We start from the raw sequence: 19,383 nt of genomic DNA on the forward strand, positions 1-19,383 counted from the left end.
TAGCAACTCAGTGAGACCCTGTCTCTAAATAAAATATAAAAAAGGGCTGGGGATGTGGCTCAATGGTTAGGCGCCCCTGGGGGTGGGGGGAGAGTGTGTCGCCTGCCTAGCCAGCTTAGCTATCACCTATAATAACGATTTCTCCATAGCTGCTCAGTTCTTACTCACCAGGGCAAGATCTTTTTATTCTTTCCTTCACAACCATTCCTTCTTCATCCATTAAGGTAATCATATCTGGTTTAGAAACAGAAGATCCTGCTTAAAAGAAAAATGTCAAGTGAAATTATAAACCTAAAAGTTCTTACATTCAGATTTGGTTATATAAATTTACCGTTAACTATAAATAAAAATGGTACTCAATAATGCCTAAATGCAAACAGATGCAAGGAACATTTCTCTTGTCCTCTTTCTTTCTGAACTCCTTTGATTTTTAGGGAAACTTAGAAGCCATCTGAATATCCTCGCTGCAGAAAGATTAGAAAGGAACATGAAGCAACTATGTCAACTCTGATCTCAAATACAATGTGAAATCTGGTTTCTTGGGCAATATTCTGCCATATTCAAATTCAGCTCCTGGAATACTAAGGACACCAAGAATTAGAGTCTGAAGAAAGTGTGAAAAACACAGCAGGCTGAGAATGATTTCATGTTAAATGAAGGGGCTCATTTCCAATTTAACAAATCCTAAACCATTCTTTTTAAAAACAGACAGTAAAAAATATAGCTAGATTTTCAAAATATGTCCTGAAATAGAGAGTAAAAAAAGTTAATTTCCTTTGGGATACTCTTACCTAGTGAGAGGAAGTTGTTGTAGTTCTCCCACATTACGTCCCTATATAAGTCCCTCTGAGCAGAGTCCAGGAATTCCCATTCTTCCTGTGAAAAGTCTATGGCCACATCCCTGAATGTCACTGAACCCTGAAATATAAACTCATGGATTACTTGTGGAAATAGATTAAGTATTCTTTAAATGAAAAGAGAAAAGACTGATGATTACATGGTACAGTGAGAACTACATAGCATGTACATAGCACAAAGCTGAAAACTTATGATGTAAGTAGGGGACAGCAAGAAAATTAGCATCTCTAAAGCAGTGTCTATATGTTCTTGAATAATACTGTGGCTACAGAAAAAATTTTTATCCAAACATATCTGGAAATGAACAAATAACCAAAAAAAAAATGTCAGACTAAATTATGCATACAAATTCTAAAGAAATATGAATGAGGTCTTCTACCCTCTTATCCCTTTAATGATTATGAAAAAAAAATTGACAAAATTTCTCCCAAATGTACTTTAAAATCTCAGAAGCCTCAAGTTCACACAAAGTCAGATTTTATTAAAACCTTTTCCCATGTTCCAACCAATTCTTCAGTAAACTTTTCAAAATTTGTTACCTAGTAGTCCTCATTTTGAATATATTTGGTTCTCTTTTTAAAATTCAGATGTTTGAATTCAATGTAACCTCAAAAGTCTTCTTTTATTATCTATAACATCTAATATTTATGCATTTGAATAACCTTCTTATTCTTTACTATAAGCTCTCACTGAGCATCTTTTTTGTTCCTGAGTTACAGAATTCTGAATCATAAAGATATGGTAAAGAGAACACTACAGACTGGTGGTTTTCAACAAGGAGTGATTTTTTTTTAATATTTATTTTTTAGTTGGACACAATATCTTTATTTATTTTTATGTGGTGCTGAGGATCGAACCCAGGGCCTCCCATGTGCTAGGTGAGCACTCTACCACTGAGCCACAACCCCAGCCCCACCACAAGGAGTGATTTTGTTACCCAAAAGACATCTGGCCAGGACTGGGGTTGTGGCTCAGAGGTAGAGTGTTTTCCTAGCATGCATGAGGCATGGGTTCGATTCTCAGCAACACATAAATTAAAATAAAGACTTTGTGTTCACCTATAACTAAAAAATAAATACTTAAAAAAAAAAAGATAGGGCTGGGGTTGTGGCTCAGCGGTAGAGCGCTCGCCTCGCACAGGCAAGACCCTGGGTTTGATCCTCAGCACCACACAAAAAATAAATAAGTGAAATAAAGGTATTGTGTCCAACTACAACTAAAAAATAAATAAATAAATACACACACACACACACACACACACACACACACCTGGCCATATCTGGAGACAATTTTTTTTGTCACAACTCAGAGGAAGGGATGTGACGTTACTGACACACAGTGGGTAAATGCCAGGAATATTGTAAGACAACCTACAATACACAGAATAATCCTTTAAAATAAAGGATTCTCTTGCCTCAAAATGTCAATAGTTCCAATGTTGAAAAATTCTGATCTAGATCAGCACATCCTATGAAAATACTCAATGACTTTGTTCCTGACATTATTCTTTCCGGGAGAAACTCATCAGAAGTGATTCTTGATCTTTCTATTTGCAGCCCTGTTTCATTCACCATCCACTCACCCTAGTGATGAGAGGTGATCTACCCTAAAAAAGCACTAGATAGACAAACAAGCAGAGGCTAGACAGATGAGACTGACTCCAATTTATTATTCATATATACTCATAGTCTGAAGGAAGATGTCACACATCATAGAGGGCCACAGGGGTTACATTCAGAAATAAAGAGAACAACAGGGGCAATGGGAGGAAGCTAGGCTTTTAAAGAGGATGAGGTGTTCTCTGGTTCCATAGGAGAATGTGACTGGCTTGTCTGAATAATTCCATGGGCAGCCAGGAGGAGAAATCTGAGGACAACAAGGGGTATAACTTGTCCAGCTGATAGAGGAACTAGCTAGGAAGGAAGACTTTTCCACTGGTTAAACGGGCATATCTGGTGTGAGCAGGGCACTCATGGTTAAACCTTTGAAAACTTGACAAAGATGTCAAGACAGCACATGCATGGCTGGGGCTGGGGTGTAGCTCAGTGGTAGAGCACTTGCCTTCCATGCTCCAAGCCATGGGTTCAATCCCTAGCACTACCACCAAAAAAAGAAAAAGAAAAGAAAAGAAAAAAGAAAAAAAAGACAGTACACAACATTTTAGGTCCTACCATATAAGGTCTCAATTACATCCCTATCCAACCCATCCAATCTTAAAAGATCTCAACACATACAGAAATTGAGATCAGTCAATGTTTAAATCCTAACTTATATAACTTAAAAATTCAGCTTGGTGGAGGAGTTTAGAGTTTTTCCCATAAAAAATCAAATAGGTACAAATTCTCTCTTTCATCAAACCACAGATATTCAAGGAATATTCAAAACACTATCAATAATCCATTCCTAAAAATCAGGCATTCTAATATATTACCAGATACCTATTTTTTTCATCATTTTAAATTAGAGATTAATAATACATTATATGTTAATTTCAACCTTCCAATTAGCTTCACAAGATTTTCCTCCAACACAGAATTGTAATATACAGTGGGTCAGAGCATATATATCATTTTAGACTTTTTTACTAAATTAATTAATATTAATATTTCTCATTTGCTTTGCATCTTTCTCCACAATTTTCTTCAATCGTTTCCAATCTTTAAAAAACTAATTTTATGCTAGAAAAACACCAAGAGCTTAACATGTGCAATACACTATGAAAAAAATTTCCAACAAGGACATAATAGTAGGAATGACCCACATTTATCTGATGCTCAGGTGCCTACTTTACCACCAGCAGCACCAGATATACACATTTCCTTTAATGACACATATATATTTTTTTCTTTATTAGAGAGAGAGAGAGAGAGAGAGAGAGAGAGAGAGAGAGAATTTTTTTAATATTTACTTTTTTAGTTTTCGGCGGACACAACATCTTTGTTTGTATGTGGTGCTGAGGATAGAACCTGGGCCGCACGCATGCCAGGCGAGCGCACTACCACTTGAGCCACATCCCCAGCCCCAAGACACATATATTTTAAAACATCTATAGGTGATTCTGGTGGTCTAGCAATTACATGTGGAATACAACTAGACTCTTCCAGGACACTGTTTTTGTTTTAAAAGATTAGTATTTTAAAAAATACTAATGAACTATATGATTCCATTTATAGTTCTAAATATAAGCACAACTAATTTGTGATGTTCAAAGTCAGGATAGTGGTTATATAAGGAGTGACTGAAAGAGGGGCATCTGAGGTGCTAGTAATACTCCTTTCTTGATCTGGAACCATAAATGTACTCAATTTAAGAAAATTCATTCAGTTCAACACTTAATATTTTTATGCTTCTCTGTTTATATGCTAAATTCCATGAAACAGCCTTACTTTTTGAAAATGCCACAAACCAGGGACATAAGTTTTTCTATATAAATAGATCAAAAATCATTGTATTAAGGGAAATACATTTTTTCTGAAGTTTAAGAATTAAAATCAAAAGTCATTCCATTGGAAAATGTTAAAAGAGGGACATTCTGCAGATAAAGTCTATATTTTCTCAAGGCATTTCACTTTTGCTTTTGGCAGAAGGTTCTGAAGATGGGTGATGGTCAACACTAGTGAAGAAGGGAAGGCATGGGTGGGTTCTCTGACCCAGTCCTCTCAGGAATGAGAGAAATTGGAGCAGGTTCTTGGATGGAGTTCTGTTAAATCAGAAGATTCAGAAAAAGAAATGAATATGTACAGATGATCTAGAAATTGATCTAGAATGATCACTCTAGAAATAATATGGAAATCTGATGTTTCAAAAAGGAAAGAAAAACATTAACTTACATGGGCCATGGTTTTAGAACTGCAAGAATTGATTTAGTCCTTTTCAATATATTTCTGTTGGAGAATTCCAGAATCAAAACAAACCAGAGCTGGAAGAAGAAAAAGAAGCTATAAGACCAGACCAAATAACTTATTTTTTTTAATTACTTAACTCAAAATAATATTTATTAAAATAAAAGTGTGAACTACAAGAAAAGAAGGAACATTAATGAATGATTCACATAAACAAAAAATTAAATGCTCATTCATTGCATATATTTATAAAATATTTCATAAAACTACCTTAAAATTTAAACTTTAAATATTTATGTGGAAAGCAAGATAGTTCCAAATAACTTATTTTAATATGAACATTTTTTTCCTCTTCCATTCCAACTTCCAACAACTTCCCATACTATACCCAGACATACCCCATAGCCACACAAAACTAGAGGAGAATATGGGGAGTTTGATGAAATATAAGCCTTGAAAAAAATCCAAATGAATGATGATGGACTTGGTATAGAAGTCCAGATACTTCTACAGGAGGATTTCTGATCTCCATTCAGCAATGTGAATCTGGTCCCAAAATTGGACTAGAACTTCCTAAAGAGAAAAGACTAAAAAAATCACACAGATTGAACCTGGCAGCTGCTTCCATTATAAGACTGCACTTCCTTTCCCTAGCAAGGACAACTCATCACTCCAGTTTCCCAATCAGGACATCCGTTTAAGTATCCAGACTGGGGAGGAGAAGAATCATGATTCCTACAGTTAGCCAACATCATTTTTTCATTGAGAATCTATGTGACGGGTACTTCATAAATATTTGTAAATTAATCCTCAGTATCATGACACAATGTAGTTTTCGCCTTTTGGCATACTTTTGCTCAGAAGTCAAACCAGTCAAGTGGAAGATGTTTGTTTTGAATGCACATTCTCTAACTAAAATGCAATTCTCTTTCAACTTTGGTTTTGGGTTCTGATGGACAGGATTTCTACTTCACTCAGAGAAGTCTGAGCATGAACATTTCCCTAAAAAAAGAAAAAAGAAAGAAAGAAAGGAAAAAACCCACAAAACTTCAATTCACAAGATGGCCCAGCATGTCTCTCTAGCAATCTACAGAAACATCAATTAGAACAACTATATACAAATAAAAATACTTTCACATATGCTAGGAAACCATGAGCTAAATCACCATAATTGGTTGTAGCTCAACAATAAGAAAAGACACAATGAATAAGGCAGCAAGGATAGTTTTACATAACTTGTGTTTCCCCTTCCCCAACTCCAAGTTATATGGCACAGAGAGATATTATCCCCCTTGGGGAAAGAAAAAGAAAAAATAAGCACTGAACTATGCCTTGGAATCCAACTACAATAAAACCAGCAATGGTTTCAGGCTTACCGGGTGGACATGATCTTCAGCCTGTACCACCATCAGCACAACATCAATGGGCCTAGACTCTGCATATCCCTCAGCAGCAGGCGGACTCAGTGGCCTCTCACTTCAAGAAAGCCACAGTGCCATGACAGCCACAGCAGGCTCCAGACTTCTAATGTACCCTGGCATAGTGCTAGCACCGGTAGCCTGAAGCTTCAGATGTGGGCAATGCCGCTACAAGCATAGTAGTTTCTGGCATATCCCAACACTGGGCCAGGCACAGAAGCTCCAGGCTTCTGGCACATCCAAGCTCCATGCCCACTGTAGTGGCTGAGGCTGAGATCACAACAGACACACCAAATCTCCAGATGGGCTAACTATTGAAGGGCCATCTCTCAAGACTAGAATAAGTACCTACTTCTTCAAATGCAGACACTGACAGATGGAAATAAGAATCAAGAACAACCAAGGAAACAGGACATTACCAATGTGTCAAAATAAAGAACCAATGACTGACCCTAAAGAAATGGACATAGATGTGATGCCTAACAAAGAATTTAAATTAACTGTTTTAAGGAAGCACACCAAACTTCAAGAAAATGAAAAGAGACAAATCAACCAAGGAAACAATAATGAAACAAAGGAACAATAAGTGACCAAAAGGAGAGATTTAATACAGAGTTTGAAATGATTAAAAAGAAGAAATCCTGGAACTGAAAAATAAAATGGAGGAAATAAAATATAGAACAAAGGAGCACCAACCTGAGAACTAATCAAGCAGAAGAAAGAATCTGTGAACCCAAAGACAGGTTATTTGAAAATATATAACTACAGGATAAAGAAGAAAAATGAAAAGGAACAAAGAAAGCTTTACAGGGTTTATAGGATAACAGCAGAAGAGCAAATGTTTTAGTCAAAGAAATTAAAGGAAGAGAGAAATACGTAGAAAGCTTACTTCAAAAAGTAACAGGGATGGGGGCATAGCTCAGCAGTAGAGTATGGTCAGAAAGTGTAAGGCCCTCGGTTCAATGCCCAGTACCCCAAAAACAAAAAGAAAAAAAATGAAAGAAAGAAAGGAAAAGGAAATAGCAGAAAAACTTTCTAAACCTGAAGAAACTGTAAATACCTTAGGATAGGAAGGTCAAAATTAACCAACCAGACTCAACCCAGACAAGACTACCATAAACACTATAATCAAACTATCAAAAATGAAAGACAAAGAGAGGAGACTGAAAGCAGCAGGAAAAAAGAAGCAAATAATATATAAGGGAGTTCCAATATGGCTAGTAGCAGACTTCTCAGCAAAACCTTACATGCCAGGAGAGGATTTGATGATATATTCAAAGTGCTAAAGGAAAAAAAACCTATAAACCAATAACACTATGCTCACCATAGGTATCCCTCAGAATTGAGAGCAAGATAAAGACTTTCCCAGACAAACAAGCTCAGGGAAAGCCAAGCGCAGTGACACATGCCTGTAGTCCCAGCAGCTCAGGAGGCTGAGGCAGGAGGATGGTGAGTCAAAGCCAGCCTCAGCAACTTAGTGAAGCTCTAAGCAACTTAATGAGACCCTGCCTCTAAATAAAATACAAAAATGGCTGGGGATGGGGTTCAGTGGTTAAGCACTCCTGGGTTCAATCCCCAGTACCAAACAAAAAAGCTGAAGGAATTTATCACATCTGAAACTATAAAATTCACTGGTTAAAAAGGTCAAACTCAGAATACTCCAAAACTGTAATGGTGGTATGTAAATCATATCTTTAGCATGAAGGTTAAAAGAAAGATATTAAAATAATAAGAGCTACAATAATTTTCAGGGATATGCAGTAAAAACATTAAATTATAACATCAAAAATTCAAAATGGGAGGATCAGAGTAAAAGTGAAGATTTGAGGGATTGTTTTGTGATTAAAGGTAAGTTGTTATCAGCTTAAAATAACCTGCTGTAGGATTTTTTTTTTTAATAAGCTTCATGGTAACCACAGAAGAAGAACCTAGAGTAGATATTCAAAATATAAAAAACAAGGAATTAAAATATACCACTAGAGGAAAATGACTTAACCACAAAGGAAGCTAGCAAAAGAGAGAAATCAAGACACACAATGGATGAAGTTATTAAAAAAACAAAATGCTACTATATACTGCCTAAAGAGATTTACTTAACTTGCAAGAACCCTTATAAACTGAAAATGAAGGCATGGAAAAAGATATTTCATGAAAATGAAATAAAATAAAACAAAATAAAAAATGGCAAAAAGACAGAGAATGTCAGCATACAGTGATAAAATAGTTAATTTAGCAAGAGGATGTAACAATTATAAACATATATACAACCAACATCAGAGTACCTAAATATATAAAGCAAATATTGACAGATCTGAAGGGAGTGGAGGACTACAGTAGTGGAGGACTTCAAAATCCTGCTCTCAGAAATGGACAGGAAGAGAATCAATAAGGAAACATCTGCTTTAACCTATGCTCTAGACCAAATGGGCCTAATAGACACACGTTTGATCCTCAACACCACATTAAATAAACAAATAAAATAAAGGCATGCTGTCCATCTACAACTATAAAAAAATTTTAAAAAGAGATAACCTACAGAATGGGAGAAAATATTTGCAAACTGTACACCCAATAAGGTGTTAATATCCAATATACTAGGATCTCAAATGACTCAATAGCAAGAAAACATACAATTAAATTTTAAAATGAGCAAAGACATGAATAGACATTTCTCAAAAGAAAATATATAAATGGCCAAACAAGGGCTGGGGTTTTAGCTCAGTAGTAAAGCCCTCACCTAGCACGTGGGAGGCACTAGGCTCGATCCTCAGCACCACATAAAAATAAATGGATAAATGAAGGTATTGGTCCAACTACAGCTCGGGAGCCTGAGCAGGAGGATCACGAGTTCAAAGTCAGCCTCAGCAAAAGTGAGGCACTAAGCAACTCAGTGAGATTCCGACTCTAAATAAAATCCAAAATAGGAGCCATACCTCAATGATCGATTGCCCTTGAGTTCAATCCCTGGTACAAAAAAAAAAAAAAGAAATATATATATATATATATATATATATATATATATATATATATATATATATATATATATACACACACACACACACACACACACACACAAAGATCCTCACCTCACAAAAAAATAATAGATAAGAAGTACTGGAGAGGATGTAGAGAAAAAGAACCCTCACACTGGTGGCAAAAATAAACTGGAACATTCATTATGGAAAGCAGTATGGAGACACCACTAAAAATTAAAAATAGAACCAAAAGTCATCATACTAAGAGTATATAGTGAAAAGACACTGGCATTTTGAAGCAGTAGCCATACTCCTATGTTTATTATAGCATTCTTCACAAAAGCCACGATATGGAATCAACCTATGTGTCCATCAACAGATGAATGGATTTTTTTAAATGTGATATATATACACAATGGAATAACATCCAACCGTAAAGAGGATATCTTGCCAGGTATGGTAACAACTGTAATTACATCTGTAATTCCAGCTACTTGGGAGGCTGAAGCAGGAAGACTGAAATTTTGAGGCCAATGTCAGCAAATCAGTGAGACCCTGTCTCAAAATAAAAAATAAAAGGGGCCTGCGGTTGAGGCTCAGTGGTAGAGTACTTGCCTAGCATGTGTGAGGCACTGGGTTCGATCCTCAGCACCGCATTTAAATAAATAAAAAATAAAGATCCATCAACAATAAAAACATTAAAAAATAAAAGGGCTGGGGATAGTGGCTTATTCCTGTAATCCCAGTGGCTCAAAAGGGTGAGGCAGGATTGAGAGTTCAAAGCCAGCCTCAGCAAAAGCAAGGCACTAAGCAAGTCAGTGTTTCTAAATAAAATACAAAATAGGGCTGAGGATGTGGCTCAGTGGCCAAGTGCCCCTGAGTTCAATCCCTGGTACTGCCACCGCCCCTCCATTCAGTGGTAGAATACCCCTGGGTTCAATGCTCAGTACTACAAAAAAAAAAAAAAAAAAAAAAATCCTCTCATTTGTTATAATATGGATGAAGGTAGAGGGCATTGCCAGGGCGGGTGGTCAAAGGATACAAATTCTAAGACAGGAGGAGTAAATTCAAGAGCTCTATTGTACAACATAACATAAGGCTGCCTCCTTTCTCATTTTTCTGACAAATGGGCTTATTTTGCTTCTGAACCAGTCCTTTATAGGCTAAGATGCCTATGAAGCCCTACGACATCTGCTGAAGCTTCTTGTCCTTTTTTTTTTAAATTCTTTTTAATTATTTTATTTATTTATTTTATTGTGGTGCTAAGGATTGAACCCAGTGCCTCACACATGCTAGGCAAGTGTTCTGCCAATGAACTCTAGCCCCAGCCCATCCTGCACATTTTTAACATCGGCAAAATAAAAATTGTAAGCTGGCCTCCGTCCCAACCAATCAGGATGCTGAGGTGGGAGGATCACTTGAATCCAGGACTTGGAGACCAGCCTGGGCAACATAGCCAGACCCTTTCTCTAAAAGTACATAAATAAAAACTGTAAGAATTATATCTTACATTAAAAAATACATTTACCACCATGGCAATGTCATAGCTTTAGTATTATCTGAACATACCTTGATCGTAACTTTTTTATCATCAAAACTGGTATTTTTCCCCACATGGTGATGGATTACTAAAGCAAGAAGTATTTTTTTTTTAAGTATACATAATGATGAGATTTGGTATACTGGTATACTATTACTAACATGCTTTGCTGTCAGACGCCCCCAGGATAAAAACCTCAGCTCTAATAGTTATTAATCATGTTATCTGTTACTTTTCAATATTTTAGTGTCCCTCTAAATAAAATGGTGATAATTATAGGGGTTTTTTGTTGTTTTTGTAGCTGGGATTGAACTCCTCGGGTACTTAACCACTGAGCCACAACCCTGGCACCCCCCCACACACACACCTGAGCCACATCCCCAGCCCTATTTTGTATTTTATTGTCTCAATGAGTTGCTATGCCTTTCTAAATTGCTGAGGCTGGATTTGAATTCACAATTTTCTTGCCTCAGCCTCCCAGGACACTGTGATTACAGGCTTGAGACATTACGCCTGGAATAGTTTCTACCTTTGACCTTATGTGGACTAAGTAACACATATCAAATAAAGCACTTAGAGTTGTTTCATTAAAAAGTATTTAATGAAAGTCAGCTATATCTTTTAAGATAAAGAATCCACATATCCTTTTCTCTATAATAATTAAAGAAACTCTTTTTGGCTCTTTTCTCTCTCAATAAAAAATAGGCTTCTTAGCCTTGCTCTTTTTTATTATGCTAATTAATAAACTACAAAGCATCACCTTTATAGGCAATTCTAGATTATCAACAATTTACAAAAGGAGGAAATGTGGATGTATAAAAGCAAATGTAGCAAAATACTTGTAAATTTTGGACCTAGACCATGAAGAAAAATACAGAATTACAACAGAAGAGTAACAGTTAAATTAACTGTATCAAGCACTGTCTAAGGGGTTTTAATAGTTGTGTTGTTTTGTGATGCTGGGGATAGCACTCGGCCTCACTCATGGAAAGCAACTGCTCTACCCCAGACCTCCTTAAAGGATTCTGAAGAGGATCTAAGGACAGTGGGGATCTAGAATGGCTGCTGTTTCTAAAATGAAATTAGAACAGAGATTACTTGGGAGATTGAGTGCTAGCCTGAGTGTTAATATGAGGTGGCTGGAATTGGTATTTCCATTTACAAAATAAAAATACCAAAGCAACCCCTGGCCCAAGTCAGAGCTGCTTCTCACACAGCCCGAATTTTCCCATTCTTCCTTGAATGTGTATGTAATTTTCCTAAATAAACCTCTGTCTATTCCCCACGCCCCGCAGGGAAGAAAAAAAAAAAAAAGCAAAGCAACTTGGAGCATCATTCATAAGAAAGTCATAATCTTTAAAGAGGAAGTATTTATGGTATTTAACAACTGTGGTATGACCTAGGGGGAAATAATGTTTTCTATTAATTTTGCTTTAGCTGTCTCTTCTTTCCTAGCCTGATCATGACAAGGCTGCCGCTCTCCCGGCGCCTCCGCCCCGCCCCCGTCCGTTCGGATTTTGCTCTTTCCCAGAAGATGGAAGCAAAATATCCCATGCCTGGAAAAAATTAAAATTACATTTAATAAAGGAAGAAACACAAATTAATATTGACGTTACGTTTTTATATATGCAACAACAATAACTTCCTCCATTCCCTCCGCTTTCCTAAAGATCATCAGGATTGGGGAAAAGAGATGAGAATCGAAACATCGAGCCTTTCTTGGAGCCCGGCCTCGGAGCCCTGACTCAGGACCCAACTCCGCAGCCACTGCTACTCCCACCATCTTCCACACACATAAGCCGCTGGAAATGAAGACGTAAAGCCGACCCTTCCCAGGATCAGTGAGAAAGGCCACAGTACACCAAAGCTAAACTGCAATCTGTTCACCGACTTCCTAGGGAGGGAACGCCGTAACGCGGTGCTCTGGAGCTGTTCAGCAGTTCTCAGGATTGCGTCTTTTTGTTTGGGGGCCTTCACTCTGGGGTTCAGATACCTAACTCGGAGCCATTCCTGTGGGCCCAGAAGCTGGAGGGCAGAGGGCGCAGTAGGGCACCTGGTGCCCAGGCAGCGTCACAAAACTCCAGAGTCACTGCAAACCCGACTCACACAGAAGTCCGCGCCGCCCCCGCGCCGCCCCCGCGCCCATTTCCTCAGTGCACGCGACCAACTCACCTCTCCCAGCCGACAGCAGCAGGGAAGCCGGAAGGAAACCGCATGGGGGCTTGTGGGAAATGTAGTCCGCCGTGGGGAAAGTCCGGCTCCAGTCCAACCAGCTGCACAGAGTGCGCAAGCGTGGGGGCGGGAGGTGGGGACCAGAGCAGCTGCTGGGGGTCGGGAAGAACTGGCTGGCCGGCCAGTGGAAGGACCAGGAGCTCTCCACCAGCTTAAGAGTTTTTATTGTTTCCCTACCAGGGTTAGAAAAATCCATGCTACCTGCAGACACCTAACATATGTACTGTGTGTTCAGTATATATACTCCAGCGGGGCGGGCCTATATATCAGACACCCCAATAAAAATACCCGCAAAGAGCGGGGGCTGTAGCTCAGTGGCAAAGCACTTGCCTAGCATGCATGAGGCACTGGGTTCGATCCTCAGCACCACATAAAAATTAAAGTAAAGAAAGGCATTCTGTCCATCTGCAACTACAAAAAAAAAAAAAGAAAAGAAAAGAAAATAAAGAAAGAAAAAAGAAAAAAATCTCGCAAAGTCCAGCAAAATCTACACGACTTGAAAGGTTGCTCCAGCTCCCTGAAGCTCTCAATGTCGCCCTGCCTCAGCCCCTTTTGCACTCTAGCACTCTGTCGCACACTACCATTGTGAGAGTTCCTGTTCTGTTATGTTAAAATGGTTGACATTGCCATTTTATTATTTGTTTGTTTGTTTGTTTGGGGATGTCTGGGGTCGAGCCTCAGGGTCTTTCCACCAAGCAACGCTCTCGGTGCTAGATATTTATTCTTACTGATTTTTAAAATCATAGTTCTGCTAGTTACCTAAAGAGGCTGTGTATTTTCCGTTTCGTTCTGTCAGGTTTTGCTAAAATATTTTCAAGCTCTCTTAAGCACATATATTTAGAATTGTTGTCTTCCTGATGAGGAGATTTGAAAAGTGAACATTAGAGAGAATGTGTTGCAAGATCTTTCTCAGAGGAGTTATTGAGCTTGTCCTGGCCTGGGTTCCTTGGGAAAAGACACAGATGAGCCCGCCAGGGAGTACATGATGGCATCCTCCCCATCCTAGATTGTTAATATATTATTAATAGATAGAAGATTGAGTTCTTAAGAATATAGTTTTAGCAGATCCTTGAAAATATCTAGGCTGATCTTATTAAGCCTCGATTTGCAAACAATAAATGTGAAGTAGGAGATAAAAGAAAATTCTGAGCTCCTTAAGATTTTTGTGAAAATATTTTAAAATTCAAAACAAATTACTATTTACATGTTTATGATTGAGCTTATGTGAGGAAAGCAACAATCCATCCAAATAAAACAAAAATAATAAAAAGGGGCTGGGGTTGTAACTCAGAGTGTGAGGCACTGGGTTTGATCCTCAGCACCATATAAAGATAAGTAAATTAATTAAAGGTTTTAAAAAAACTTAATAAAAAGAATTTAGTTTCTCCATATTTCCTTTTTTTAAATTTTTTTAGTTGTTGGTGGACCTTTATTTATTTATATGTGATGCTGACAATAGAACCTAATGCCTCACATATGCTAGGCAAGTGTTCTACCACTGAGCTATGACCCCAGACCCTTCCTTTTTGTTTTGACTAAATTTTGAGGCATTTTGAAACTCTATAACGAATTTAAAATTTTTTTTAAATTTTTTATTATTTTAAAATATTTTTAACTGTAGTTGACACAATACCTTTATTTTACTTATTTATTTTATATATGGTGCTGAGGATGGAACCCAGGGCCTAGCACGTGCTATGCGAGCACTCTACCACTGAGCCACAACCCCAGCCCTCATACTGAATTATTTACACCCCTCACTAAGGAGCCTTGACATTTTTTTTTCTTTTTTTATGGGCTGGGGATTGAATTTTTTTAATGTTTTCTTTTCTTTTTTTTTAATTTTGAGACAGAATCTCACTAAATTGCTCAGGCTGGCCCACCTCCCGAGTAGCTGGGATTACAGGTGTGTGCCACCATGCCCAGTTAAGAACTGAATTTCTTTAAAAGATATAGGGCTTTTAGATTTCAATTTGTATAAATTCTCTTAAGTTGTATTCTCAGGAAATTTGTTCTTTTCATTTATATTGAATTTATTATAATGTTTATGATGACCTTTGAATGTCTATAATTCATGTATTCATTCTCTCTCTCTCTCCTCCCTCCCTCCCCTCCCCTCTCTCAGAGGGTCATGCCATGTTGCCCTGGCTGGTCTCCAACTCCTGGGCCCAAGGGATCCTCCTGAGTACCTGGGATTATGGGTTCCCCTCACTGTGCTTGGCTATTTTTTCTCTCTCCATTAACTTGCTCAGATTTTTACTAATTTTATTAACATTTTTAAGAAACTAAATTATAATTTTCTCTGTTGTATACTTGTATATGTCTTCTTCAGTATGTCATCTCTGCTCTTCAGCCTTTCATTCTACTTGAGTAATTTATTCTTTGTAGCTTCTTAGCAAACAGGTCTAATTGATTTAAAATATTTTAATCTAAGCTTCCAAAATCCATAATTTTTCTTCTAAAGTACTACTTTAACTATATTCCACAAATTTTGATGTGTTGTCATTATTGTTTAGTGGGTATTTTTTGTTGTTATATTTGACATATTTTTCTTTAGTTGTTCTATCAAGTCCGGAGAGTTTTTGAAATGATTTTTGAAATTTAGAGAAAAAAATTATTGAAGATTTGAAAAACAATTCCTAAAAGATTGACTTTTCCAGAAAACTATAGCTACACAATGCATTGTCTGTCATGTTAAAACGTGCATAAGACACAAATACAAAAGCCATGAAACAAGCCACCATTCTTCAACAATTTGAGCAAAGATATAATACCTAAGGAATAATATGGATGACTTGCAAAGGATGGGTCTTTACTTTAAGCACTATTTAAAAAGGGGGGGGAGCAAAAATGAATGAGTGTATTCAGTTATACACACTGAATTGAAACTTTGGCACTAGGAATCAGAACATTTTATCATAGAGCATTAACATATTATAAAAGTGTATAGTGTCAAAGGAATAGAACCACCAGCATTCAAGAGCAGCTTTTGGGGTTGGGGTTGTGGCTCAGTGGTAGAGCACGCGCCTAGCATGTGCAAGGCCCTGGGTTCCATACTCAGCACCACATAGAAGTAAATAAATAAATAAAATAAAGTTATTGTATCTATCCATAACTGAAAATATTTTAAAAATTCAAACAGTTAAAAAAATTCTATTATACACCAACATCTTCAAAGGACTGCCGCAGTCTGGCTGGGCACAAATCACAAGCCACTAAAGCAGGAACAAACTTTATTTCTGAACTCCACCAGCACACTCCACACACACTCCCCGGGAATTCTCCCCAACGCCATGCATGCATCTCCTCCAGGAACCACCAACCGGAAATCCCTCCTCCAGCACTTCCCCAACCAATGGGAACTCTCCAGGAATCCCCAGGAGAACTCCAAAGTAGCAGGCCGAGTTGGGCAGTAAAGATCTAATATACAACCGAATCAATCCAGCATCATCTTAATGGCTTGCCTCTCAACCAATACTATTGGCAAAATGCCAGGGGCCATTCTGACTTGGCTGTGGCTCTCAGCAAAGGATCAAGAACAAAAATGTGTTTACATAGATCCAGACACAAGTGAATGAAGAGCATCTCCTCACCCTGCTTTCCCATGGTACTCAGGAGGGGCTACTTCATAATCGCTGGCACTACACAAAGTTGCAGAATTCTTTGTCAGGTACTTGAGGAAATCGTGAGAATATTTCAGTAATAAAGCAAGGCTCTTCTCATCCAGAGGTGTATAGGCCAATATCGCTCCAATTCCTACAAATAATCTCAGTAGATGTGGCGCTCCATATACCTGAGACATGGGTGCATCAGGATGACCTACAAGAATTTCAGCATGGTGTGGTCTCTTGAATTTGTAGAGCAGTGGGGTGCCCATTGAAGTATTCTTTTAGTCCTGCCACAATTCATTAATAACATACTTATTATCTATTTCCTCGAGATTTCTTATAAATTGTATAATATCTAGAATAGAATCCACAATCTTCTTTGCAGGAAGATAAAGGAGCTATTTTGTCTGGTAATTAAGTCCCAGTCATCAACAAGCTGTGGTTTTAGCTCTTCAGGAATCTTTACTTTAGCTTCAACTCTGTTCATAAATGTTTCTTCATTTTCAACAGTAGGATCTACCCGGGGCCCTTTTCTTCCAAGGAGGCTGAGGTGTCGCACTAGTTATTGCCACCACTCCATTTCCAGGTGTTTTCTGTTTTTTCTTTTTTGTTTTCACCTCAACGTTTTCTGTTATAGACTAGATGTATTCTTTCCTGGAACCCCTCTTTCACCTCCCCCATGCATACTGCCCCCATTGGCTTTTGGGGGTTCTCGCTGTTTCTGCAGATCGGTGTCCATGTACCTGAGTACTCTGTTCACTGGAACCCATTCATCCCAATTTTTACTCCAACCGCTGTAATGTATAAAGTATTTCACTTGTTTGTCCTTTATGGCAACCGTAACACACTATGCTTCACAAAGAGGCCCATGAAAGCACCCTACTCGCTCACCCTCCTGGCATTTCAGCTTCGGGTCCTGCTTGAGCGCAGTTTATAAGTGACTCATCGCTGCCTCCTTCTCCCACCACTGGTGGCTACTGCTCCCTACTCTACCTGACCCAATTTCGCGTCAGAGGGGAGGTCAGGCACTGTAAGCTCCACGTCTTGGATCCAATTTGGAGTTTTGAAATTTCAAACCACTATTGTAGATTCATCTGTTTCTCCCTTTAGTTTGTTCAGTTTTTGCTTCATGTTATTTTGAATATTTATTACTTGGTGCATACACACTTGTGTGTCTTTTTAATGAATTGACCCTGCTGTCATTCCTTTTATCTCTTAATACCAATTTTGTCTAATACTAATACAACCAGGCCAGTTTTCTTGTACTTACTATTTGGATGGCATATCTTATTCCATCTTTTTTCCTTGAACTTATTTGTTATTTTACATTTAAAATGCATCTCTTGGGGGCTGGGGAGGTATATAGCTCAGTGGTAGAGTGCTTTCCTCTTATGCACAATGCCCTGGGTTCAATCCCCAGCACCACACACACTCTGTCACACACACACAAACAACAACAACAACAACAAAACATCTCTTGCAGGCAGCATGTGGTTGAGTTTGACTTTAAAAAAAAAAGCCAGTATGACAATCTCTGGACCATTCACATTGATTATTAACTTGTCTGGGTTCATGTTTGCTTTTTTGTTGATTTCTATTTGTTCCATTTTAAAATCCACTACTTCTGCTTTCCTGCCTTTTTTGAGGGGGTTAATCATTTTTTTCTAATACATTTTTTGTATTTGCTTTTCAGCTATATTTCTATGTATCTATTGTAGGAATTACAATAGACATTCTTATTTAACAGAGTCTGCTTGGAATTAATATTGTATCACTTGAGTATATGAAGTTTTCTTAATTAGCTACGTACTTACTGGCTGCTTGCTTCCTATATTTTCATAGAGATTGGGAATCTTTTTTTGTGGATGTTGGTGATTTTTAGAGAGGGTCTAAGTTTCTTTGGGCCTAACTTGGAATCATCCTGCCTCAGTCTCCAGTCACTGGGATTACAAATGTGTGTCACCATGCCAGGCTTGAGGATTTTGTCTTTAATATTCAGTATTGTTAGAGGCTGGAACATTCTGTGGCACACTGTGTAGGCATGCATTGTACGTAAGCACTTTGTACACATTTATTCTTTGGTGAATCTGCTAGGTATGTAGTGATATCTCACTGTGGTTGTAATTTTTCTGTTTCCTTGATAAAAAAAACTTGAGCACCTTTTTGTTTGAAGTGCTTATTTGCTGCCCCCCCCCATTTCCTGTTTGATTATGCTATTTACTGATCTATAGGGGTTCTTTATATATTCTGGATGAATCTTTATTCAAATACATTATGAACATTCTCCCACTTTGTGTTTTGTTCTTCCATATTCTTAATCGTGTCTTTTGATAAAATTAGATTCTTAAACTTAATATGGTAAAATTTACCACTTTTTTATTTCTGGTTAGTGCTTTCTTAGCTCTTTTAAGTAATCTTTGGGGGCTGGGATTGTGGCTCAGTGACTATGTGCTTGCCTCGTACATGTGAGGCCCTGGGTTCAATCCTCAGCACCACATAAAAAGAAAATTAAAGTTTTCTTCAAAATGCCCTCATTTGCTATTAAAAAAAAATCTTTGCAACCTCAGTTCTATAAAGATATTGTTTTCCTCTAAAGAATTTGTTTTACTTTTTAGAATTTGATCATTTATATATCTGGAATTGTTTGTGTGCAGTGTGAAGTAAGAGTCAAGAGTAATTTTTTGCCAGGCACAGTGGTGCACACCTGTAATCCCAGCTGCGCAGGAGGCCAAGACAGGAGGATCACAAGTTTGAGACCAGTTTCAGCAACTTAGCAAGGACCTATCCAAAACAAACAAACAAACAACAACAACAACAAAACGGGGGGGGGGGTGTGCTGGGGATGTGGCTCAGTGGTTAAATGCCCCTAGGTTCAATCCTGGTAATTAAAAAAAAAAAGTAATTTTTCAT

General features: G+C 37.8%; 1 protein-coding gene and 1 pseudogene across 4 annotated transcripts in view; both read right to left on the minus strand.

Annotated features, from left to right (window-relative positions):
* The window catches only part of Zfp14 (ZFP14 zinc finger protein), a 44,872-nt gene that overhangs the window by 16,947 nt on the left and 8,542 nt on the right, over positions 1–19,383 (minus strand). Inside the window, exons 1-4 of one of the 4 annotated variants that reach the window (XM_046440186.2) lie at positions 12,806–12,875; positions 4,689–4,777; positions 792–918; positions 169–258 (exon numbers count right to left, since the gene is read on the minus strand). In XM_046440186.2, coding sequence (XP_046296142.1) covers positions 169–258; positions 792–918; positions 4,689–4,697 — 226 coding nt within the window. In that variant the 5' untranslated portion in view covers positions 4,698–4,777; positions 12,806–12,875. The other 3 variants (XM_046440188.2, XM_046440187.2, XM_058577582.1) reach the window with 3 other exon arrangements.
* Positions 16,116–19,358, minus strand: LOC124089964 (mortality factor 4-like protein 1; annotated as a pseudogene).

Source organism: Marmota monax, unplaced genomic scaffold (genome assembly GCF_021218885.2).
Source record: "Marmota monax isolate L192 unplaced genomic scaffold, Marmota_monax_Labrador192_F-V1.1 WCK01_AAM20220418_F8-fsc00228, whole genome shotgun sequence".
Lineage (NCBI taxonomy): Eukaryota > Metazoa > Chordata > Mammalia > Rodentia > Sciuridae > Marmota > Marmota monax.